The sequence below is a fragment of the Cydia fagiglandana genome, chromosome 8 (assembly GCF_963556715.1).
Source record: "Cydia fagiglandana chromosome 8, ilCydFagi1.1, whole genome shotgun sequence".
NCBI lineage: Eukaryota > Metazoa > Arthropoda > Insecta > Lepidoptera > Tortricidae > Cydia > Cydia fagiglandana.
The window spans coordinates 2,407,662-2,433,880 of NC_085939.1; the positions used below are offsets into that span (position 1 = coordinate 2,407,662).

A 26,219-nucleotide genomic window follows, 5' to 3' on the forward strand; every position below is an offset into this window, starting at 1 on the left:
AATAAATGCCCTTACTGGGATTCGAACCCAGGACCATCGGCTTCGCAGGCAGGGTCACTACCCACTAGGCCAGACCGGTCGTCAAAACCACAGACCGTCGTCGTATTAGAAGAGGAACATTTTATGGAACCACTGGGTGTGAGTCGTACTAATTGTTGTCGTATTTAATTACCTTATTTATACTTCATATTACCGTAAAAGTAAAGAGTTGGTTACCTAATTCGAATGTGGTTTGAAGTATAAACTGAAATACAGTCCATAAGTAGAATAGATGCAATATGTTTCCTTGCAAATGTATTTGAGGTTGTCCAATAAAGAGGATTTGTATTGTAATGTCCCAATCACGCTTTACCGATGGACGTGAGGGCATACAATCTAGCTCATGTAGTGTACACGATAGATCAGTCTGGGATGACATGTAGGAATAGGAAATGAATGAAATGACCGAAAGTGCAGCCGTGGGCTGGCAGACCGATTCTAATTTAAGTTTGATCTTGGTCTGATGTGACCTTTACTCGGGTCGCAGTTCATCTCACGCGCAGAAGAAGAGTACGATAGCGAAGTATTTAGTGGAGACCGAGGTGAGTTGAAACAGAGGTAAGTTGAAAGTGAATTTTGCGGTATTTATAATCGTCTTGAGGCAAGGACGCATATAGAGGTACCAGCGGGTTACTAGGACGCGGCTAAACGTCGTTTTTTCCACCACGATATCAGTTATATATATGTCTCAAAAATTACGTTGTTTCAACTTACCTCTGTTTTAAGTAACCCCGGTCTCCCCTACACACACACGAATGTATGAAGCGCGTGCGATTGTCAAGATGGCATCAAAACAAGATAAAACAGTAAAAAATTGATGAATCTGAATCTAGCTCCGGTGCAATACACCTCATAATCTATTCTTGTCTCACATCGACTGCCCTCATATTCCGCCATACCGATGCAATATTAAATCGTACCGCTTTTGATCAAAATTAGTCTGTGTCATCTAACTGATGTTTGGAAAGACATGTATACAGGGATATTAGATGTGACCCGCCTGACATTCAAGTATATAATATAGGTTATTTATTACGTTGTTGTTGTTGTTTTGTTTCGCGCCTTTTCCTCTGACAAAGCTGTTCGACAGATTATATTTTGTACCATGGATGAATTTGAGAGTAGACGCCAACCCAAAGACGTGCATGAAGGTTGTGGTGGAAATACTCGCTGCAGATGGATAAGTCGGCACAGCTGGTAGAGCGGGGGGCTAATACGCGGGAGTCGCGACCTCTCGTCTCGCTCGAGGTAGAGGATTATTCAGTTCCTAAAATGTATATAAATGTCGAATCCCTAGTTAAAAATGTATATAAATGTATCTATACTTATTTCAATAATGCAGTAAAATCGGGTTAGACCATATGTACTGTTTTTCTTTTGGCTATTAAAAGTCTAAGGAACGGGGAAAGTATTTTGTGTAGCAATTATTGTAGGTTGGCATTAAAATGGGTCCATCCCGGGACCCGGGTATGTCCTTAAACTACGTCCAAGACCACCAGTGGACGGGCAGCAGCGTCCCTCAAATTCGGTGTACTCGACTGCGATCGCCAACCCGCCTGCCAAGCGTGGCGAGTAGGGATTGCAATTGCTGGATCCAGCATCCAGCAATCCAGCTGGATCCAGCGCTTTTTTCGGTCCGCTGGATCCAGCAGGCAGCGCTGGATCCAGCGCCGCGGATCCGCGATAAAAAAACATCAAAAAACTACACACTTAACTTTACAAAAACATATAAAAACCGTTGGTTTAAGCGTTCCAACGCTTAGCCCATCCCAAATCTACTAGTGTAGGTAAATTTGCTTATAGATAAATATACTCGTCCCGGGTATACTCGTATAGATGTTTTCTTATAGTTTACAGTTACGCGCCATCTACACTTTGTGTTATTGACATTACCTTCGTATTGTTATGCAATACGCCGCTAGCCAAAAAATTTTTAATGTGTTTATTACTTATTTATTTTATTTTTTTGTTTTGTCTAATATAATATTTTGGTCGGGTCCTTATCGGCGTGAGAATGTTATGCCATCTGCTTGACCGTTATGGACCACGGAGTGCAAGCTATCGCTCCCAGGTTTTTTTGCAGTCAGTTACTTTCTTTCTCCTATCTATTCTAGCTATCGTTAGTGTTTCTAGATTATTCAACCGCATGTGAACTTTCGTTTAAGGTATAAGTTTTGTGTACGTATACAAAAAAACATTTAATATAAACGTTAAAATGGACGAGGATGGTGATTAAAAACTATGGAATTACCTACTTTAAAAAAATATATGAGGGCTGGAGTGCTGCTGTCCGGCAGCACCAGCAACAGTTACAAATAAATTACGAGCTCTCACTTTCAGAGATCTCAAAAGAAATAAACTTTCGCAAGAAATTACCTTAAGAAAAGAGTTTTAAGTTTAAATTACGCCCTATTATCATCCTCCCTTTGTTTGGTTTATTTCAATTTAATTAAAAAAAAAACATGTAAAATTGCACCATGTGTTTTTTTTTGTAAAATCGGTAATCTGCTGGATCCGCGCTGGATCCAGCTGGATTGATACCGATCCAGCAAAAATCCAGCTGGATTCAAAACACTGCTGGATTGCAATCCCTAGTGGCGAGTATGGAGGTCCAACTATGTTCAGCAGTGCACGTATTATGGCTGAGATGATGTTGATGATGATTCCATTAGTATTGATTTCTTGATATTATGTGAGGATAATATTATATTATAACCTTAATTCATATTTTGCCAATGATGAAGCATAACCACAACCAAAATATAATATCTCGTAATAGAGAATCCATTAGATTATTGACATTATGCTTTAACGTCATTTTTAAGGCTCATTTCTATCAATACAAGCTCTTTATGTATATTGCCTATATAGATTGAAGGAGTATCATTAGCAAATTACATTTATACTAAAGTCACTTTCCTGAAACTCGACAAAGGGCCTAAAAACTCGGTTAGTTTCCACTTGAATAGTCGGCTCCCCTGTTCGCAAAAACAACTCGCTACGGGAACTTGGTCAGCATCAATTACTTTCTACCATCATGTGAGAGACTTATACAATATATATAATTTAGATTATTTTTTTAGTATCTTTATTGCACTTACATCCTTCGATTACTATCCTACCACGCATACCTAAAGTTAATTGTAAAATCTGGTTGATTTTAAAATATCATTTGAGTACTCGTATTACGGTTGTAACATACGCACGGACAGACGAATAAGTAAAAATTATAATGGTTCGGTTTACCTATGTCATTTTGGTAACGAAACCTTAAAAATAATAAATATTGGTTCTCCATATTGATAACTTGTGGCATTAAAGCACCTATTTGACGGCGAATATATGTATAACGTTACTATATATTATACCTATATGAAAAAAAAGAATCGGACTCGCCTACCCTACCGAGGTCCCGTACAAATTTAACTTTATTTTATTTTTAACGTTATTTTTATTATCTTGCTAACAGCTAGCTAGGGACGTATACACACGGTACCCCTTATTCATAACCGCGTTACACGCCTCTATTAGCTAACAATCGTTTGTCTTTATCTGCCATTTTGACTTATCTATTTGTAAGAAAGGGATAAAACATAATTTAACTAAATCAGGCCTGTAAAGTTTTATGAATAAGGGGGTTAGAGTATTGGATATCCAACCAAACCGGCTACTTAATAATCAAGTATCCACGCGAAGTTCATAAGCATGTTCCCCCTTTAATGTCGGCGTGCGCATTCCTTTTGTGCCTGCATTCAAAAACCACAAAGAGGCGGCGCCTATCTCATACCAAACCTGGGTAGCTGCGGTAGCGGTGCAAAAAGGCTTTCTCGGAGTAAAAAGCCGCCGATCGATTGGGTATTCCTCCGCCTTCTAATAACATTCCGGGACGATATTTCACGCGCACCTCGATCGCAACCGTGTACACCACTTAGTTCGACACAAAGCTACACGGACGATTTATTGTGTACAGCCTTCTGCCAGATAAAGCATAGACAATGGGCTGTCAGATGGTGCGGCGATCGTCGATCGGCGGCAACACGTGTATGCTTTTAGCTCTAGACTTCGACACCCAATTTCGTGCGCGCTGTCGTTCGCGTCATTCATCAAGAGCAAACGAGCAATTTTTTATAAAACGGACGACGAAGTGAGGGAAAAACAGGGAGACTTCTAACGAGTAAATGATACCGAGAAGTTAGTAACTGCCGCAGAGATAATTAAGGGCACACTTACGCGCCTAAACATACAAATGTGGAAAAGACAGTTAGGGTGGGACTGTGAAGAATATCATCCAATTTTAAAACACTAAACCGCATTGCAAGAAAGAATTTGCAACAAAAACGAAGCATATTTTTAGGGGAACACATTCCGCAAGATTCATATTTCCGTTCCAGTCGCCGCGTGTAACTAATTATGTCACTTATATTAACAAAAAAGTTAACTGTGCGCTTTTATCGTGTACCTTTCCATCGGGAGGGGAGTTAATTGTGTAAAGAATTTCATGAAAGCTGTAAAACTCGCATTGTGATATAAAAGGTGAGGTTGAAATAATAAAAACCGTGGTTGGCGACGATAGCTACGTCATTAAGTGACACGCGCTTCGTCGCCGCGGCTGTAATGCGTTCACGTTTCGCGCGCCAGTAGTCACATTACGCGACATTTGCACCACCATGGATATGATAAAATCTCGGACTGCCTACGCAAATAAAGATTGAGCTTTATTTTACGTAAATAGTTATCCATATAATACAAGTGAACTCAAGCTATCCCTGTGGAAGGCGCAGACGATGAATAAGTAAACCTTTAAGTACCTGTACCTACTTGATATGAGGCTGCAGACACCGAATGTATCATCTCACTTTCTCCAAATTTTAGGCTTGAATGTTAAACACACTAGTTATTGATCGTCGTGTCGTCCTCTAAAATAAGGTCATATGGATTTCGTTGGAGCGTATAAATCTCGGTAATCACGGAGTTGGAAAATTAATTTCATGTTAATCACGAATATCGATATTCCAGTCTGGGGTTTGAGATATATCTCAAATTTGAAATACCTTGCTACAAACTTATCAAACGTCAAATAAAGACGAATCGAAATAATGTACGTAACGCACAAAGGTCGAAGAATAATCAATTTCGTTTTGTAGCAGAAAAATAATAGTCAGTTCGTCGCCGCAGCCTTTTCCCCCGTGACATCTATCGAGCCGCGTCGTGTGTCACAATGCCGATAGACATCAGTACCCGTCGCTACGTAATGCTAAAGTGATTTTTATTACATTCGATTCGGTTGCTTTGTTCATATTCCGAGTACTTGTATCACAATAATTCTTGTCGGGTATTGTGGTGGAAAAACGTATTTGGAAATTGCTTTGAACAAATTGCGTGAGGCGTATTGTGTTAGCTATAATAAGTACCTAGGTATGTATAATAATTTCAAGTTAGTAATAATTTGAAATCATGTTCATTGGTTTGATTCTGCAGGTAATACCTACTTATGTAATAACAATAGCTTTGATGAGTAGGCAAGTAGGTAAAATGTAAGTTTGAACCTGTGTACGTTTTTGCGCCCGAATGGCAGCTGGCTAGTTACAATACAAATAGCTCGTTAAAACCTTAAATTAATGACGGCCTTTACCGTTTGGCGCGACATCCTTGCGGCAGATGCAAAGCACGCGTGGGCATTCGCGGGCCGTGTGGGTACCTGCTGCATTCTGCAAGTTCGATACGGTTTCTATCGCGACCAGTAAGTGCACGCAGCCTTACGATACTACGGCACGCGACATTTACACACCTCAATAAACATGCTTTCAGTCTGTCACGGTGATCACCCGATTTTAATCTAATTTAACGCCAATCATACTCCATTCCAACAAAAGCTAATTAGTGAAACGTCATCCACAATAATGAGTAAAGAATATCTCCATCTAATTTATTTAAATCCACAGTTACGCATAAAGCGAGGCAAAACGAATGTCTGGGGCATACCTAGTCCGAATGGAAGCATGTTACTGAAAGTGGCAGTTGAACATAAAGGAATGGAGACGGTGTGCCCCGAGATAGGCACTCTATGCAGGCTTGTAATTTTAGATATCGAAACTCCCCCCGCCTCCGACTCCCCACTCTGCAGTGGATTAGAATGAAAACACAACGCTTTATTATCTTCCCTTTGACCGTATGTCTTACCTTTGCCAATCCGGCGTATTTCTTTTTCGTAAAAGGTGAATTTATTGTTGTTTTTATAATCCAAGCTCTTTTCTTATTTAATTACCCGCTTACCCGGGAGATACGTCCAATTAGTGAGAGGAAAGGGGCAAGTTTACTATATATGCAGTAGTGAAATGCTACCAGGTTGTTTTGTAACAAGAGTGGACGGGTGTGGACGGGCCAGACTTTAGAACCGTGTCGTCGCGATGTAGGATTGACCACGATTTTATTAGGAACACATTTCTACCGGCTGAATCGTGCTACAAGCGACATTTATCTCCGCGGGGGAGTCTCTTTGTGAATCGTTTGCGGATGAAAGATTTTCCTACTTTTATTATTTTACATGTAATTTATGGCACTTCTCAGGTTTATGGTTTCCTCGATTAAAAAGTCTTCAGGCTCAAAAGCCAATTGTGTTGAAAGCGAAAATTGGAATTAAATTACCAAAAAAGGAATAAAAATGAATTATTTTTGCTATATTACCCGTAAATACACGTTTTCGTATATTAAGTACTAATTAAAATATTGAAATCAGTAATATTAGTCATGGGTGTACTTAGAAACATTGTTTAGTTAGGTACCTATTTAAAAATGTATTTAGTAAAAGCCGACTTAGATAATACCTAGGTATATTGATCTAGATATCTCAACTTACTTAAAAGATAACTTTTGCAAATATATGTGTAGATTGTGTAGGACTGTAGGTGTACCTACTTGTACAGTTATTTATAAAAAAAACACCATTGTATTATTTAATAAACGATGATCGATGAAAAAATAAGTATTTAGTTATTCTACCCGAGTTCTTATTTTTCTACACAGTTCTCTCATACACACTCTGGCAGTGCACAAAGTAAACCGAGTTAGATATTATACGGAGCTCCACACGCGGTGTTTCGTATTTCAGCGATTTAATGCGAGTGAGTGCGAGATCAAAGGGCCCTTATGCATCATATTAAAGTTTTACTCGACGCCGCGCGGTCCCCCAACAAGGCAATTTCCTTTTCAATTACGCCTACTTGAAATAAAAATACAATTTTTATTTAGGTCGTGGTAATTAAAAAGGGATTCAGTAATCAAAAGGTTTGCTGCGAGTTCCGGAACTCAATATCGCTTCCGTTTGTTTGCAGCAGGGCAGGGCCCTTCGGTAAAGGGTTAGTCGGCACAACGCACGCAGCATCTAACCCGCCCACGGATCGTGTTTCAGCACATTTAAAATGCACGGCCACCTTAAGCCAGCTTTGTTAATATTGAAATTGCTCCAAAAACATTAGGACAATGAAAAGCTGATTAAAATTTGTTATTAACGTCGGCTTTGAGCACTCAACGCATGAAAAGGTAATAATTCAGGTTTAATTCTACCTTAGACTTGAAAATGACTTCAGAGAAAACTGCCATAGTACTATGGGGAATTCGAAAACTTTAGGTACTTAGGCACATGCCTAGTACCTGAAGTTTTCGAATTAAAGTCGTTGGTTTCATAAAAACTTTTATGCAAAGGGCTGTTAGACGTTCACTCTAGCAGAAGAGTTGTAGTGCACTCTAAGACAGTCAACAAGGATGGTGCTACAGCACAAAGTGACTCGGATGTGCGACCGATTGGCGCTCGACGCGACTCGATCGTGCTTCCTGCGCTTCAGGCCACGGCAATCGGGAAACGCCATATGCCGTACTTATTGCGCTATTCTTACAAGGCTTCCGGATTAAAAAGATAAAAGTCGTCAATTCGTTGTATATTCAATTTGTATAGACATTTTGACAACGCTTGTATTGACATTCTTGCGGACAATTCAATTGAAAGTATTTTAAGTATTTCATGCACAAATACAGATTTTCATAGAATTTTAACAATATCATAGCTTTGAATTGAGGGTTTCGCAACCTACATAAAAACAGAAATTGTAAAACATTCATCGCGGTGATGCCACCGCTGCTAATTTAAATTTATCGTTTGAGGTGTGAACAATATTAATATTTAGTTCTAAGAAACTGTTGAAAAGCCTGAGAGATTACGAAATTAATAAGCGATGAATTGCTAGGATTGCGACATATTTTAGCTCTGTTTACTTACTAAATAGTAAATTTTCCCCTAAGAAAATCAATGCGCGTTTCTATACATAATAAATAATTTATTCAGGATAGGTATAAATAATGGTAATAAATTACATATATACTTTTTGTCAGTTATAACAATTCATAACCTCAAGTAACGGGAGCAACGTAGGTGTACATATCCAGTAGACAACACTCCTTTTAACTAATCAATCTATTTTCGTTGGAGAGAAGTAGGTACTTGTATGGGATGGAAGCGATTTATCGCGATGACCTGATTGGATTTATATTCGTGTCACTTATGAAATATGCCCCGCGTTCCAGATGTTGAAGCGTGATTATATCCCGACATCCGACATAGTTATAATAATCTATTTTGAGAAGTCTTTTCTCCTCTTCATCACTGATTAGCTAGCAGTTATATTAGAATGTGTGCACATATTTTACTATGTTTAGATTTACAAGGTGTTTTATTTTAAGCTAGTAAATTTAGACAAGATAAAACATCACGGCGAATAATTATTTAAATCGTCATAGTAAGGATAAGCGCCAGCGCCAGGGCATTACGCTTTAATTTAGAAATACAATGAAATACTACGCCGGATCTTGAATTTTATGAAGAGATAATGCCCTCCAAACGCCAGAGACCCTCTTGAAATATTCTAAGAAATTTGCGATTCAAATGCGCAAAGCCGTTTTAAACGCCTAACAAATTAAAGGCGGACTCGTTAAAGTAATAATTACTGTTTATGTGATAGAATACCTTCGCATTAATGAGTAGAATAGGGTCCTGGCGTTGACAAATTTTTGAATAGTTTAGGTGGAGGCGAGACAAATGTTTAAAGTATGAACTCTAAAACTGTGAATAACTTTTTATCGCAGCCGTGGATGAAGTTGAGCTGCAACCTTATGTTTTAATATTTTACCAGAAGCTTGACGCTGACTCGTCGAATGCGCAAACAAAGCGGCTGGTAATAACCGTGTCGCGGAAACCGCGCAGATCTGAAAGCTTCATAATCCGAAGTTGCTTCGCTCGAGCCACTCTGCTGCTTTTTAAGACAACCCACGTTTAGATTACGTAGATAGAGGTAGATAAGTCGACTAGTCATCTTTATCCCAGCCTTCGAACGTCCGCCGGGAAGAAAAATAAGCAGGCGAAAGATTTAATCTGTGAGCGCTTCCCTGTCTATTTAAACAGGAGTCACAGGAGACGGCGTCTTATCGACGCTGCCCGTACCTATTTGCCGATCCGCGCCGCGCGGACGGCCGGCGCCCACACCGCTCCTCCGCACTAACTTCCCTTGTTTGCAAACTCGGATTGGATCTCGCGTTCTACTTTCACATCCACAATATAGTTTTATGACTTTAAAATGTTGACGCCGCTGACCTAAACACGAGTCGTGACTTTTGTACTCCTTTCGGCTGATCAAGACTAATGGGCACGGCAGACCATATTCGAGTCGATAGTGTGATTAATCACTTGAATGAATCGTTCTTGTAATCATATAGTCTGTATTTAATTTAATAAGAGGACGGGGATTATTCTATTCTAAGAAATAAACGATTGACCGGTACAGGGATAGGACGTCGGCGACTTCACAGTGGGAGACCGACACGACAATGAGATTCAAAAGACAGACGTTTAGATGCCGTGCCGCGCAATGAATACCTCTGACCAATTGATTTTAACACCGCTTTGTATGGTAATAGAAAAGAATGTTTCCTTTGCAAGGGTTGCGAGTTTTCAATACACAATATGTTACGCTCCAAATGTTTGAACATTTATAATTTATTTTTGGTCATGCGTCGAATGGCCAGTGATTGGGTTGCGCGTCGATAAGGTTTATTTAGTTCTGGAAGGCGTATTGTAAACACGAGTGGAAGCATAAACAAAGGTACTTGTAGACACATGTTGGGGAACAAGTGCAGCGCACCAGCGCGGCGCGGCGCGGTCGCTGCGTGGGCGCGCGGCCGAGCGGCGGCGGCACGCCACTATTAAAATAACCAGTACTTTAAATTGACAACAAAAAACTAATAAATCAAGCATAAATTATTCTTAAATTACGAAAGTCAACCATTTACTATAATTAGCCAAAAAGTTATATAAAATTTAATTTTATATGTAAATGCTGTATATGTAAGTAGTATTTATGTATAAGTATATTGTTATACATTTACCCCCTTAATCATAAACGCGCTGCAAACTTCAATTAGCTAATAATCGTTTGTCCTTATCTATCATTTTGACTTATGTATTTGTAAGAAAGGGATAAAACATAATTTAACTAAATCAGGCCCGTAAAGCTTTAATAAGCGTAATAAGGGGGTTAATATTTATAGGTATTTTCTAGCTAATATAGTTTCCAATTTAGTAATTTGCACCTCCTAAATAGTTTAATTACCTATTATTACCGATTATTTCTCCACTACCTAAAGGTTGTCTGGAAGAGATCGCTCTTTAACGATGAAACAGCCTCTTGTTACCTCTGTCTTCATGTATTATGTGTGTCTCTCTGTAAATGTTTTATTGAGGTTGTGCAATAAAGAGGATTTGTATTGTATTGTATTTCATGCAATCCGAATGCAGGTGCATACTTAAGTAAATACAAAACACAAAACTATTATTATTAAAACAATATAACATAATCATAAACATACATTATTTACTTTCTCTAAAAACAAAGATGAAAAAAGAAAAGCGGTTTGATTTCACTGTTACAGTTAAAAAACGAGTAGACCTATCATGTTTGCTATAGTTTTCATTGAAATTACATATTTAATAAGTTGTTGTTTTACGATTTTTTCTTATTTTATAATTTATAGGGACACACACACACATTTTTCTTTCGTACCGATTGTTTCTGAAAATATTTTACTTTATCAAAAAATGGTTTGGAATAGTTAACATTTTTACTTTAGAAACTATTAAATCGTAGTTTCTAAAGTAAAAATGTTAGGGGAGTCTCTGTCCATGCTGTCAAATCCTTAGTAGAAATTGTAGCGCCTGACTTGGTAGTTATATTTAACAACAGTGTCGATTGCGGCGAGTTTCCTGATTTAATGAAACATAGTAAAATAACTCCTTTGTTTAAATCTGGTAGCAGCTCTGACCCCACTAACTTTAGACCGATATCTGTGCTACCAACATTCAGCAAGATTTTTGAAAAATTAGTTCTTTCACAATTAGTACGACATTTTAACGGCAATAATTTAATGCATAATAAGCAGTTTGGTTTCACACGGGGTCGCTCAACAACCGATGCTGGTGTTGAGCTAATTAAGCATATTTTCGATGCCTGGGAGGAGTCACGAGATGCTTTAGGTGTCTTCTGTGATTTGTCTAAGGCGTTCGACTGCGTTTGTCATGAAACATTGATCAGGAAACTACACTATTATGGAGTTAGAGGATCGGCACTGAATTTACTTAAGTCCTACTTAAATGGTAGAATACAAAGGGTCGATGTGAGTGGACAGCGATCACCGGGGTCATTGGTCTCTATGGGTGTACCACAGGGGTCAATATTGGGGCCTTTCCTGTTCCTTATCTACATAAATGACTTGCCATTCCTTGTAAAGACCCACCATGACATAGTATTGTTTGCAGACGACACCTCACTTATTTTCAAAGTCAAACGACAGCAACAAGCGTACAATGATGTAAACGATGCTATTTCAAAGGTAGTAAATTGGTTCAATGTTAATAATTTATTGTTAAATGAGAAAAAGACTAAATGTATTCAGTTTGTCACTAGTAGTAACGTAAGGCATGTGCAAACAAGTGTCATTGTGAAGGATGAGGAATTGGAATTAGTTGATAGTACAGTTTTTCTTGGTATAACTTTAGATTCTAAACTTCAGTGGGGTCCCCATATTGCTACTCTTTCGAGTAGACTGAGTTCTGCAGCTTTTGCAGTGAGCAAAATCCGTCAGTTAACTGATGTGAAAACAGCTCGATTAGTATATTTTAGTTACTTCCATAGCATTATGGCATATGGTATTTTACTGTGGGGCGGTGCTTCAGAGATAAATACCATTTTTGTTCTGCAGAAGCGGGCTATTCGAGCAATATATAAATTGAACCATAGAGACTCACTTAGAGATAAATTCAAGGAAATTGACATAATGACAGTGCACTGTCAATATATTTATGAGAATATTCTGTATGTACATAAAAATATTGTTAATTTTAGGAAAAATTGTGACATTCATAATATTAATACTAGAAATAAACATAAGCTCGCAGTGCCCTTCACACGGCTCCATAAAATTAAAAAATCATTCATGGGTAATTGTGTAAGATTTTATAATAAACTTCCAAACCATATTACTGAATTATCAATTAATAAATTTAAAAATTATGTAAAGCGTAAACTTATTTCTAAAGCTTATTATACCACACAAGACTACATGAGTGATAAAACAACGTGGGATTAATTGTGACTCGAAATAGATAATTCAATGTATGTACTTCTTTGTTAAGTTTTATTGACATTTGTTATTGACATTTAGATTTTATTCTAGAAACATCTAGACTAGTATTTTTTATACAATTTTTTTTTATGTTTGACGATCTTTTTGTGAAATTCTTAGTATTAAATTTGATCTGTATAATAATCCAATATTACTATGGAATAATATTAACTTCAATAAATTGCTCTGATAATTAGCTTAAGATAATATATTATTATGTAAAACGTTCATAAGTGCTTGTTACTAGGCCTACATGAATAAAGTATTTTTGACTTGACTTGACTTAATAATAAAAAAAATATTTTATTTATAGTATCAATGACGATTCGCAAATGTCCCAAAAATGAATCCTGAAGCTGTGTATGTTATGTATGGTCGTTGATGTATGGTGATTGCGACGAGTTGTCTTACGTGATAATAATGTTCCATCTAGTAGTAAAGGTGGTCTGCGTAGTCACGCACTAGGCTGTTAAAAAAGTCAAGATACTGATTATAATATATCGACCGTGACAGCATGGCGCGGGCGCGGGGAGAATGACGAGCCTTTGTTTAGAGCATAAAATTATACGACATCAGTAAATTTTTTGTTTACCCAATAAATGAATGCACCCATACGTGGGTAAGAGCGATCGACTCGCGTGACTCCAACTAATGCTATAGCTATAGTTTTCAACTTATAATAACGAAGCGTATTTGGGTTACTTAAGAGCCGCGGTAATAATACAATATTACAAATTTTTACAACTTTTTTCTCGAGTTTATTAACAATAAAACCCCCGGTTTGATAAAAATCCACAGAGACAAGAATCTTAATAAACCACCTTCAAGAATAATCCCCCTAAATAGCCCGGCATTGTCAAAACACTCGACTCCATAAAAGTTGAAAGGAGAAACGTCAACTCTTTCTCAGATAATTCCCATTATCTGGCTTTACCTGAGGACAGATTTAGCTAACAATGGAAGCAGATGTCCCGCAAAACAAACTTGACAAACCTAAATCATTGGGGATGAAAAAAATCAGCATTAATTATACGACATAGAGTCCGCTGCGGTGGTGCGTGACAATAAATCGTCATCAATGACGTGAATCGCGGTACAAAATGTTAATGCCGCGTATTATGTGGGACAACAATGACGCATTGTGCAAAGAGTTCGGCCGGCCGGTACATCGGAGACAAAACTTACGAACGTGCATTCGCATTTTTAGGGTTCCGTACCCAAAGGGTAACACCTGCAGAAGAGTCTTTAAGACCAAGTTCGGCCTGGCCAGCCACATTCGGGCCCATAGCAGGCGTAATCCGTAAAAAAATTTTTGAGGTCGCCGTCATCGAAATCGGTGAGGAGGACTATATACTAAGACTCTGCTGTCCGTCTGTCCGTCCGTCCGTCCGTCCGTCTGTCCGTCTGTCACCAGGCTGAATCTCACGAACCGTGATAGCTAGACAGTTGAAATTTTCACAGATGATGTATTTCTGTTGCCGCTATAACAACAAATACTAAAAACAGAATAAAATAAAGATTTAAGTGGGGCTCCCATACAACAAACGTGATTTTTGACCGAAGTTAAGCAACGTCGGGCGGGGTCAGTACTTGGATGGGTGACCGTTTTTTTTGCCTTTTTTTGCACTGTGGTACGAAACCCTTCGTGCGCGAGTCCGACTCGCACTTGCCCGGTTTTTTTGTGACACCGTGACGGATCCGGCGTGGAGTTCTATCAAGAATTCGGTTTTTTGTGCAATGTTTGATCTCATGCGACGTGTTGTCAAATACACGGTATCTAACGTAATGTTGACAGTGAATAAGGTCTTTAAAAAAATGAGATAATATTATCTTTTGGGATTAGGTATGTAGCTACCCGATTCGAATTTTAAGATACGTCAAATGTTAGGGCAAGATACGATTAGATATTTCAGTGTCAAAAGTTACGTTTCTTCAAACAAAAACCTCACTTTTGACACTGACATATCTAATCCATGTCGTATTTAGCCGTAATATTTGACGTATCTTAAAGTTCTAATCGGGCCGTAGGTTACTTGTATCTATTAAATATTCCAGTATTTAAAAATATGTAATATGTGTACCTATGTAGTTTAATATTATCTTTGGAGCAAATCATCAAGGAACATAATATATTATTAGTTACCGAGTCAGTGAATGTCCAGCTAATTTGGATGCATCAATATTGCATCAAACCCCGGTCGGTTGAGTTAGCTATCTGGATCACTGCAATTAGTTTGAAATCCCTTGACTATTGATTGCTTCTTATTAAATACGTATACTAATATCGGCTTAAGAGTAACCTACCAAGTAGTACTTTACTCAAACATCAGATGGATTTGGAACCTGTTGGTGATGAATAATAAATAAAATACAATTTGTGTATTAAATCTAATATGGCACCAGATATTAATGAATCACTCTAATAGGCACAATTAAAAATTAAAAAGTAATACCTAACAAGAAACAGAGTAGGAGTAACGCTCACTGTACATACGCTAAAAAAAAAAAAATTAAATTAATATTGTGCCTACATGATCCTGGAGCTGCAATTTTTATTGAGCACTGTTCGGTTCTTAATAACACATATCATGTGTAAGTACATATATGTACGAGTATGTATTTCGAGCCACTACACTTTATAATACTAAGTCCCCCACCGCGTCTCTCTGTTTGTGTGTATGTGTGTTAGCGATAAACTCGAAAACTACTGAACGGATTTTCATGCGGTTTTCACCTATCAATAGAGAGATTCTTGAGAAATAATATATAATTTGTTAAGGTTTCGCGTAAAACCGGTCGCTAGTGTCTTAAAATAAGTACATATTTTTATCTTTAATCCGTATCATATTCAGGAGGGCCTACCTGCAAGGTAGAAACTTAGAAAGCCTTGCTAAGAAAGGTCAAACCTGGAGCGGATTACGATTTGTCCTTCAGTTGTCTTGCTCCTTTAAAGGAACAGATATAGTAGCTTATGCACGACCGCTCGCCGAAACCTCGCTTCTTTCTTAAAAAGGATTCCAGAATATTTGATTAGGGTACTCCTTATCTGGCTTTCACGAGCTATTAACATTCTTTCCGGTTGGACGGGGAGCTTCTTAGAAACGTAAGTTATTCCTGTCCTGTCCTGGACTGCAGGTAATGGGACTTTATGGGACTTAATGCGGATTTGGGCAACTAATTAATAGATGTGTTTGCATGGTCACTGCCGCTATATGGGATACGTGTATTATACCTACGCAAATCTCATGAATTAATAGGTACTCAAAAAACATTATCTATCTTACTTTTAGTGTTTGTATATAGTTTTTTAACTCTTTGGCTGACATGTTTCTGTTATTTAGTTACTCGTAGTTTAGATTTATTTTATAGTAAATATTTATACATTTGTAGGTAAGTTTGTGTATTATGTGTTTTTTATCTTTAGGTAGGTATGCATATTTACTTTAATTGTGTGTATGAAATTGTGCTTCATAACGTTTTCACAACACCTACTTTTGGATTAACTTGTTTATTTTCTCTACCCAAAGGTTGACTGGAAGACCTTGGAGGTTGTACCTGCTGCTTTTCGAGTTTGATATTAAATATTACAATAACTTTCGTCTTCAAGTTGTTAAAATAAAAAAACCTAAGCTGATACATATTTTACGCCTCTTTCTACGCATTTCCTCTAATAATGTCGTTTTCCTGAGTAGGAATTTTGTTTGCACCATAATTGAGTTTGGACAGTTGGGCAACGTCATTCTATTCAGTGCGTAATACGGAACGATGTTGACCAAACTTCACTTACTTGGCTTCGATAAAACTTGCCTTCTTTAATAATTACTTATGTGAACTCGAACACACTTTGTGGTGTAATACATATAGGTATGTAAATAATACATGTACTTACAGCCAGTCTCAAATAGATAGTGACTGTCATATTGGCCAAATATATATACCGTAACACACATTAGACAGAATAGAATAAAGATGTCTCCCGATTTGGGTACTGTCGCCGTCATTTTGTATTTCACTACATATATGTATATTTGACGCTGACCGAAACCTCAAAACTGCGGTATTCCTAAGTTTGATAAACAAACATGAATGGCCTCTTGTGATAATATTGGATATCTTCTGCCGTATTCGAACTTCAAAACATTCAAAAGAGACGAACGTGCTAGATACATTATAGTTTAGATATGAACTAGTTCTCTTTTGCAGCGCAATTCGGGCAACCAATGTCACTTTTACGTTAGATAGAGTAAGATATCTATTAGATGTGGATCTCTAAGTCAAATCCTGTGGAAATCGTTCAAGAGTATCTCCAGAATCGCGCAAATGTCAAATTTGACAGGTTAGATCTTAAACATATCGTTATCGTAACTTAGTAATGTCTAAAAGATATCTAATAGATGTCTATTTCAAAATCCGGATCGGGCCCTTTATCTTATAAATTCGGAGGCCTTTGCGGATACATTTCGACCCATCGGGATTTTATGTGCAATTGCCCCCTGTCAATTTTGGATAAGTCAAACTCCCAAATGCAATATATAATTGAAGCGGTGTTTTATTGCCGCAGGGCAGCTTGTGGCGAGCTGTTGGGGAGTAACGACCCCACGGACCCGAGTGCTCCCGAGAGTCGGTCAGGGTCTCCGTCTCCGGCGTGTCTTCGTCGGTCGGAGTGGACCCCAAGGGGACCCGCAGGACTCTCAGCTCTGGCTTGCCTTCATTGGCCGTCCAGAGAGGAGTCGCTAGAGCTATATGCTCCAGGGGTGGAAGTGAAAGATGCATAAGACGCGAGTTGGCACAGTGGCTGGTAACAGCCACTGGGTAGAAAGCGGCGCACACCTCTCGACACCCCTGAGCCGCTCACATCGATGTTGCTCCTGGTCGTCTTTACGACGGCAGTTTCAGGGGCCCATCTAGTCAGCGGCGAGTCACCACCTGCCTCGATGACGGTGTTAACATTGTTATGGCAGGTGTCCGGACCTCTTTGCAATAGCCCAGTTTCATTGTCCACCCAAACTGCAATCTATAGACCGGAACGCTGTTCACTTTTTCTACAATAGTCCCAATGCCTGCTGTGACCGGTTCATGGGTGTCTATTGTTGCGCCTGTGAACGGGTTCCAGCAGGCGTTCTACATGACATTAAAGCTCTCCAAACGGCCTCTACGTGTTGGATCTGTATCCCCACGCAAGCCTATCAAAAGACCGGGATTTATAGGCCCGTGAAATCCAGAAAGGAGATACAAACAATAATAATAAGCCCGCAGGGCAGCTTGTGGCGAGCTGTTGGGGAGTAACGACCCCACGGACCCGAGTGCTCCCGAGAGTCGGTCAGGGTCTCCGTCTCCGGCGTGTCTTCATCGGTCGGAGTGGACCCCAAGGGGACCCGCAGGACTCTCAGCTCTGGCTTGCCTTCATTGGCCGTCCAGAGAGGAGTCGTTAGAGCTATATGCTCCAGGGGTGGAAGTGAAAGATGCATAAGACGCGAGTTGGCACAGTGGCTGTTAACAGCCACTGGGTAGAAAGCGGCGCACACCTCTCGACACCCCTGAGCCGCTCACACCGATGTTGCTCCTGGTCGTCTTCGCGACGGCAGTTTCAGGGGCCCATCTAGTCGGCGGCAAGTCACCACCTGCCTCGATAACGTGTGTTAGCATTGTTATGGCAGGTGTCCGAACTCTTTACAATAGCCCAGTCTCATTGTCCACCCAAACTTCAATCCATAGACCGGTATACTATTCACTTTTGCTACAATAGTCCCAATGCCTGCTGCGACCGGTTCATGGGTATCTATTGTTGCGCCTGTGAACGGGTTCCAGCAGGCGTTCTACATGACATTAAAGCTCTCCAAGGGGCCTCTACGTGTTGGATCTGTGTCCCCACGCAAGCCTATCAAAAAACCGGGATTATAGGCCCGTGATATCCAAAAGGAGATACAAAATAATAATAATAATAGACTTCAGTAATAATACGAGAATATTCGTTTCAGGATTTGACTGTCCAAGTTCGTCACTTTAAGTTTGACTCGTCATGTTGATATTTGTTATTAGTTTTGGGATACGACCACTTGCCAAACCTGAGATTGGATCAAGCAAACCTAAGGTTTAGCCGCATGGCTGGTGGTTTGCATAAACACGAGATTTGAGGAAGCGAACCTAGGACTGAGTTTAGTTAAACACTATAACTGACTTGTGGTATCAATATTGATACACAGTACTGCACTCGAGTATAAAATGATTAAAAACCTTTTATCTTTTATTGGATGGAGCCAATCTACTTTATTGACTATAATAAAACTATAAAATGTGAATAACTACAGACCTGGAGACATTTTCAAAGCAAACAATGTACGTCCTCGTAATTAGAGGTTATACTCGAAGGAAAACAGTCATGTTATTAGTCCGCGCACAGATGTCACCACGGTTGCAACAAATAGAGCTTTCAGATTACGCACACAAACAGACCAACAATAGCCGAACTATAATAACACAGCTGTGCAGCATTGAAGGATATTCAGCCCTATTAATATGTCTACCTCCGAGCTCTCAGCGCAACACAAAAGGATTTATCTCGTTAATTCACAAGTATTATTTACGATTCGTTTCGCCTCTTTAGCGAGATGATTTGACGAGATCAAATTACGATACACCCAATATGTCTCTTATTACATATTGTGAGATACCTACTCGAGATCGGTCGTGATCCTATAAATTTTATGCGAAATACGCTGAAATAAAACCAATTACGTAGAGTGCTCACAAATTAATTGCATAAACTAGAAGCAATGTCTTAGAGTTATGATTTGGAACACAAATAAGGGGAATAGTCCTCAGCTAACTGTTATTTGAAATGTCGCTTAATCACTCAAGGGCACGGTACAGTTCAAACATAAATATTAATTAATGTTGCGAATTGCTATTCCGGGTGACCTAATTCGAGAAGTTGGTGGTTTCTAAATAAACAATTAAACTTGGACTGCGTCCCATATCAACCGGTCCGTCAGTGTCACTAGAAACTTTGTTGATAAATTTTACATATTATATACCTCTCGAGTCGAATGATAGTCTTTATGACTGACATTTTTATGTGGAGTAGATATCATATAAAATGTTCGTAGGTAATTTTTTGGAAGTATCGCATATTTTGAATAGATAGATAGATAGATAGATAGATAGATAGATAAAACGTTTATTTGTATGCTGCAAAAACACACAATTTACAAATAGGTACATTACAAACAGAACAAAACTAAAAATATCTACAGAGTTTAATTAACAATAAAAAATACTTAAACACGGAAAGATGGGTTTACTTGCTGTACTCTGTGTGCATTGCAGCAAAAACAAAAGGGTTCCGACTCAGCTATACGCTTCGCTCTTTTGAGCAAAGCACTGATATTCTGCCGGAACCCAGATCACGTTACACTTGGGTAAATGTGATGATAAACAGTGTGTAGTTAAATGGTGTTAAAACATTCCGAAATAAAAATACATAAATAAAACAAAAATAAGAATATTAAGTGGTGTACTTTCGTTTCGGCCAAATACATTTCGCCAAATTTCACTTCCCAACAAACTTATCGCAATAGTTTCATTTCCCAAAGGAACCTTTAGCAAAGTTACACTTCGCATATAATTTATTTGGTCAAATTAACATTTGGCATGATTTTACTTTGTCAAATGTTATTAGGACAAAAACTTATTTAGCAAACGTTTTTTATTGTCTAATATTATATTCCAAAAAGATGTTTGGTCAAAATTGTCACTTCGCAAATTTGACAAATAGGCATCTCTATTTAAAGTACTTTTTGTTATGTTATAATAGGTACGTTAAATTCTACGTAATTTGGGTGGGTTGGGTTAGGTTTGAACTACGATCCTCACAAAACGGAACCGCTATCAGAAAAGTGGGTTAGGTTAGGTTAGAACTGTCACCCTCACAGAATCGAAATGCTATTAGAAAAGTGGGTTAGGTTAGGTTAGAACTGCGGTCCTTACAGAAACGAAATTCTATGTACTAAAAAAAGGTCATCGAAGTGGATTAATTAATTTAATAGAATAACGAGATGTAAAAAAATTGCATGACATTTTAAACTAAAATGTGGTTTGAATATTGGTGGTTATTTACTATTTTTGGGTTACAATGATTACTTTGGTGTTATTTGCTTTAATAGTATAGCAAGATGTAACAAATTTGGTTGTCATTTTACATTAAAATGGAGTTTTAATTTTAGTGATCATTTACTACATATTTTTGGCAGTAAGAATGTCTTTTTTTGACGTTACATTTTACTATGTATATGTAATGATCATTTAAATACTAGACAAATAAAATTCTGCAGCCTCCACTTTATTGGTATGTAAATTGTATGCCATGCAATATTTTGGGACATGTAAGTTATGCTTAATGATACATTTGACTAAATAATATTTGGTAAAATGAAACTTGTCCAAGTAATTATTTGCTAAACAATAACTTGCCAAAAAAGACTATTGCTAACTGAAAATTTGCGATAAGTTGTTTTGCCAAACATTTTTTTGGGAAATGATAATTTGGGAAACATAGTTTGGGATGTGATACTTTGGGAAACGATTTTGGCCCATTCGTTAGTAAACCATATTAAGTGGCCATAAAATAAAATAAAAGTGAGTGAGTGCATTGGGTTTGGTTCTAGTTCTCCTGGAAATCCTTCGAATTACCGATTAGATCCTGAAATCCGCAACCAAAAAGCCATATGGTATACCTGTTTTTTGTTTTTCAAGCAGTATCCTTTTAAACTGGTGTTTAAAAGTTAGCTTATTTTTGAGCTGTCTTACAGGTGGAGGGATATCATTCCAGCATTTGGTCGCGAGATATCGGAAACAACCGGTAAATGCAATTGTTCTATGAGGGTACATTTCTAAGAGACAACGCCGAGTTGACCTAGTGCCATGACGATTGTGAAATGTTGAAAAATTAATTTTGGAGAAGAGATATTCCGGAGTTTTATTGTTTAAGACGCCAAAGAGGAGACATGCAAGATGTAGATGTCGCCGAGAAGACATATTCAGCATGGACGATTTGTTCAAATACGGTGTAATGTGGCTTCTAGGGGGTATTGAGTAACAAAATCTGTAACACGCATTTTGTACTCTTTGTATTAAGCGACGAGTTTTATGTTGCAGGCGTGGTCCATAAACTATATCACCATAATTCAATTTTGAAAGAATCAGCGATTCACATAAAGTAATGCGGACGTTCTCACTCAAAAGATTTCGGATCTGGTATAAAACCTTGAGGCGAAAGAAACATGACCTAACCAATTCACCTACGTGTTTCTCAAACCTCAACTGACTATCAAGTACTACACCTAAGTTTCTAGCCTCTTCTACACGATCGATTGCAGAGCCTCTGATGCTTAATTGAGGATCACAGTCCAAAATACGAGTAATCTGTGTTTAAGTGCCCATAATCATGTACTTCGTTTTAAGAGGATTTAATAACAAACAGTTTCTTTCAGCCCAGGATGATATGTTTTCGAGGTCTTCGTTAATTTTAACGATTGAATTGGCAAAGTCATTACAGTGATCTGAGTAATACAATTGAACGTCATCTGCGTATAAATGATATTTACAGTGCTTGATAACATTAGTTATATCGGCGCTATAAATTATGAATACTAAAATAACGGTTAAAATATAATTACTCAATATTTTTTTTAAATTAAGCCTTTAAAATTATCATAGGGTGATGATTCATTCGACGCGAGATGTACATATATAAATAGGTAAATAGATATACTTACTACGGGCCTATGATGATGATCACGCTTTTTTACCATTACTATATACCTATACTAAACAATCTTGATGTATCTTTTAATTGAAAAACACATTTTAAAAATAAATTACGGCAAATATGTAACAATTATGAATCTAATACGATCATTTATATCCTTCTGCTTTCATAAGTAATAGTTATTGATTTTTAAAAAGCGTTTTTCAATTAAAAGACATGTCAAGATCGCTTACCTTCTTGCAAGTTCTTTCTAATGCTAAAAAAAACGAACTATATGTACAGATACAACAAGCGTAACTTTTAACTACCCTACCCTACCTACAAAGCGTTGCAAAGGCCTTTTGCTAGTACATGATACTACATAATAGCCTTCGTTCAGGGCAGCCTATTGTGACAGAAGGATAACTACGGAACCCTACACTGAACATGGCCCGACATGCTCTTGGCCGGTTTTTGTAGTTTAGTTTAAACGATTTCAGAAATTGAGCTGCAGTAGTGCGATGGACGTACAATGTTAATTAGGGCAATAGGTCATTTAAAAAAAATAGGTAACAATCTCCCTTGACTGCCCAATAACAACGAGTGCGGAAAAAAATTAAAATGTATTCCATTTATTATTCTCGAATAAATACACACGGCGGGCTTGTAGAAAAGCATAATATATACGTTACGAATTTACATATTCAGTGAAGTTGCTGTTAGCAATATTTCGTATGACCATTTTTGAACCTTCATTTACTGTTTAATTAACCCGTCAAAGTGCCTGCGGATAATCCAGGACATCTAATAAAGGGTTATGAATAAAGCTTAAGCACAACATTACTTAAGCTGTAGGTATCTAATGCCTGTCATTACAAAATTCTACTTCGTTTTGTTTTGTAACTTTGGCCCTTATTTTGTTGTAATATACTATTGGACTAGGTGTAGCTATTGCGTAATAATTAAGTGTAATTACATTACTAATCTTGTAACTAATGAATGTCCAAAGTTAATTAATTTCACCAGGGATTATGTGATTCGGGTAAATAATATAGAAAGGTGACCGCGGGGATATTTATATGGGGTATTTCGAACAGGATGGGGCCAGGCGTGTGTTTGACGAACCGTGCAAAATGATAATTAAGAGAAACCGCTCAGTCACCGTTAATGTGATACCACGTAAATTACAGCGGTGTTTGCAACAATAGCCGGGCTTTGACGATGAAAATCAATGAATTTGAAACCTAGTTATTATAGTGATCGGTAAAATCGTTTTATTCCCAAGGCAATGTAGAGTTAAAGAAATAATAAGGTCAAATAATGTCTTGTTTTCAACAAACACTACAAGACTATAGATATATTACACATATTTTAGAGTAATTATGAGAGGCAGTTAAAAACGCAAACTGCAGATTACTCTGTTTGTAACAATAATAGAGCGTGGTAGACGCTGACTGCACGAGAAATTTCTAGAAGACGTTTAATTAAGGTATATTTAATTATTTATTTATAGTTATAAAAACCTAGATGTGACGTTCTGATTCAAGCTACACCAGCACTGCATATTGCAAATGTCGCAAATATCAAAATCCATGTTACTGTCCGGATTTATGAGATTTTGTTTTGAGAATGTCGTTCCGCAGTACTGCTGAAGTCATACTGGTGCAGTCTGAATCCGAACGTCACCTTTATTCACTCTAGTTCTGCTGTTATTGGCAATATCACTTACTAGTTATATTACAGCGATACACGAAAACTTTAGAGTGTAGGTAACTTAGACGCTGTGAAGTTTGTTACTTGTTAGTTCATAACGGAAACATGAAGTTGCGGTCTTTTCATAACTTTATAAATATTTTTGCAGTGTTGGAATCAAAACATAAAGGCAAGTGCATCCCGCTGTTCTAGTTAGCATGACACAATCTCAGAGTTGCCGCCTGACGCAGCAGACAATGCCATCCCCAAACACACACAACACGGCGGCACAAACACAGATATGACTAAAGTCACACATAACAAAGACGCGCCGTTGATTGTCGGGAACTTCTCTCTTTTATCTTGTGCAGACTATACTGACAAACGGATTAACCTTTAGCCAAGAGGCAAATCAAAAGCCCCGTACCAGTACAGTGTAGAGCCTAACGAGCTAAAACAAAAAAGAGTAGCTTACTGTTTACCTATCTACTTTTTAAGCACCAGAAATGGAATTATCAACATGGAAATAGCGAATTAAAGCAGCCGGAAATTTTGAAAAACTGCAATTAATTGCAATAATGCAAACAGTCCATCTGCAATTCAGTGTTTATTAGATGTCTGAATTGAAGAACGAAGCAATGTGAAGTAAAACGAAAAGTAAAAGGTAAATAATAACTCGGAGGTTGTTCCGAGCTAGTGAGTCGGAAGCGCGATGCCGTCCGGAAGCTGCGTAGCTCCAGATTCAATTTCCGCAACCGGACCTCTAATAAGGCCACCATTGAACCAGACTAAAAACATTATTCAAACGCTTCCAAACGAAAACATGGAAGGTACTGCGCTACTCCGCTCTGAAATTTAATGCAATCAGATCCACTTATAGTTCCAAGCAAAAAGTTAGTGCTAACGTCAGTGTTCTAGTTAGGGTGCTGAAGTCTTAAAAATCCTATGCGGTTAACGTCAAAGTAATCAAAATTCTGAACAAATTTACTTATCCATCGACGAAGCCTTTAAGTTTATAATAATGTTTACGCGCATCTAAATAGTTGCACGAAAAATAAAAACTAATAAGCGATTGCGTTTCAAGTGAGCACTGAGGTTCCAAAGTTCGCCAGGCGGTACATAACTCGCGGGGGCTGGAGCTGGATGCTCGCGGGCTTCCACAAAAGGAATATCACGTGCAAGTAACCAACAAAGCGCCCAGTGCGCTGCGTAATTCGATATTCTCGGGTTGAATGATCCCATATCAACAGCGAGAGCCTTAATTCAGCTCTCGACGCGACAGACGCAGAGTGCACTTGGGCGTAAATAAAAAGTTGAACATCGGTGTAACGAGAGAGCCCGCAGACAATGACGCTAGACAATGTGTTAGCGAGATGACACTCCAGAGCACTAGCCGAGCGAGCGGCCCTCGCAACCTTAGTGTCACATTCTCGTGCACTTCTTTGCAGAACCCCCTCGAGTTAATTTAAAAATAAAGAACTCGTGGGGCGTTTTTTTTACTATTTCCATATCTAGAGGATGAGGAAATAAACGTCATTATTTACGTTTAACGTCCGAACATACAGTGCGTTATTCGCATACGCATAGGTAGCTACTTATTATTTTACAGCTTACATGGTATAGTGAGTATTTTAGTTAATGTTACAAAATAGATATTATTATGTGTTCGATGGGCACCTTTTACTCTTTTTATTTCTATAATATAAGTGAATACAACACTGCGAACAATTATTCTGTACAATTTGTGTTAGGCAGTGCATTTCGCGATTACAGCCAGTCTCGCGGATCGACTGCAGGCAGCGTAGGCCCATTATCGCTCGCTTAGTGCGGAGCGCTCTGCGAACGTCATTCCACGTCAATCACGATGCAAGTAATCATTGACGTGCAGTTTTCACGCTTCATTAACAATTAATTACCTACAGTTTTTTTTCTTTCAATCATCGAACTGTTTTCGAATTATAGATGGACAAGCAAAACTTGTCAGTAGAAAAAGGCGCCAAATTAAAATTTTATATGTGTA

At 38.2% G+C, this 26,219-nt stretch overlaps 1 protein-coding gene across 1 annotated transcript in view; it reads right to left on the reverse strand.

Annotated features, from left to right (window-relative positions):
* Positions 1 to 10,139: 10,139 nt before the first annotated feature.
* The window catches only part of LOC134666899 (uncharacterized), a 183,515-nt gene continuing 167,435 nt past the window's right edge, over positions 10,140 to 26,219 (reverse strand). The window contains exon 6 of the mRNA XM_063524204.1: positions 10,140 to 10,284. Coding sequence (XP_063380274.1) covers positions 10,140 to 10,284 — 145 coding nt within the window. The remainder of the gene's footprint in view (positions 10,285 to 26,219) is intronic.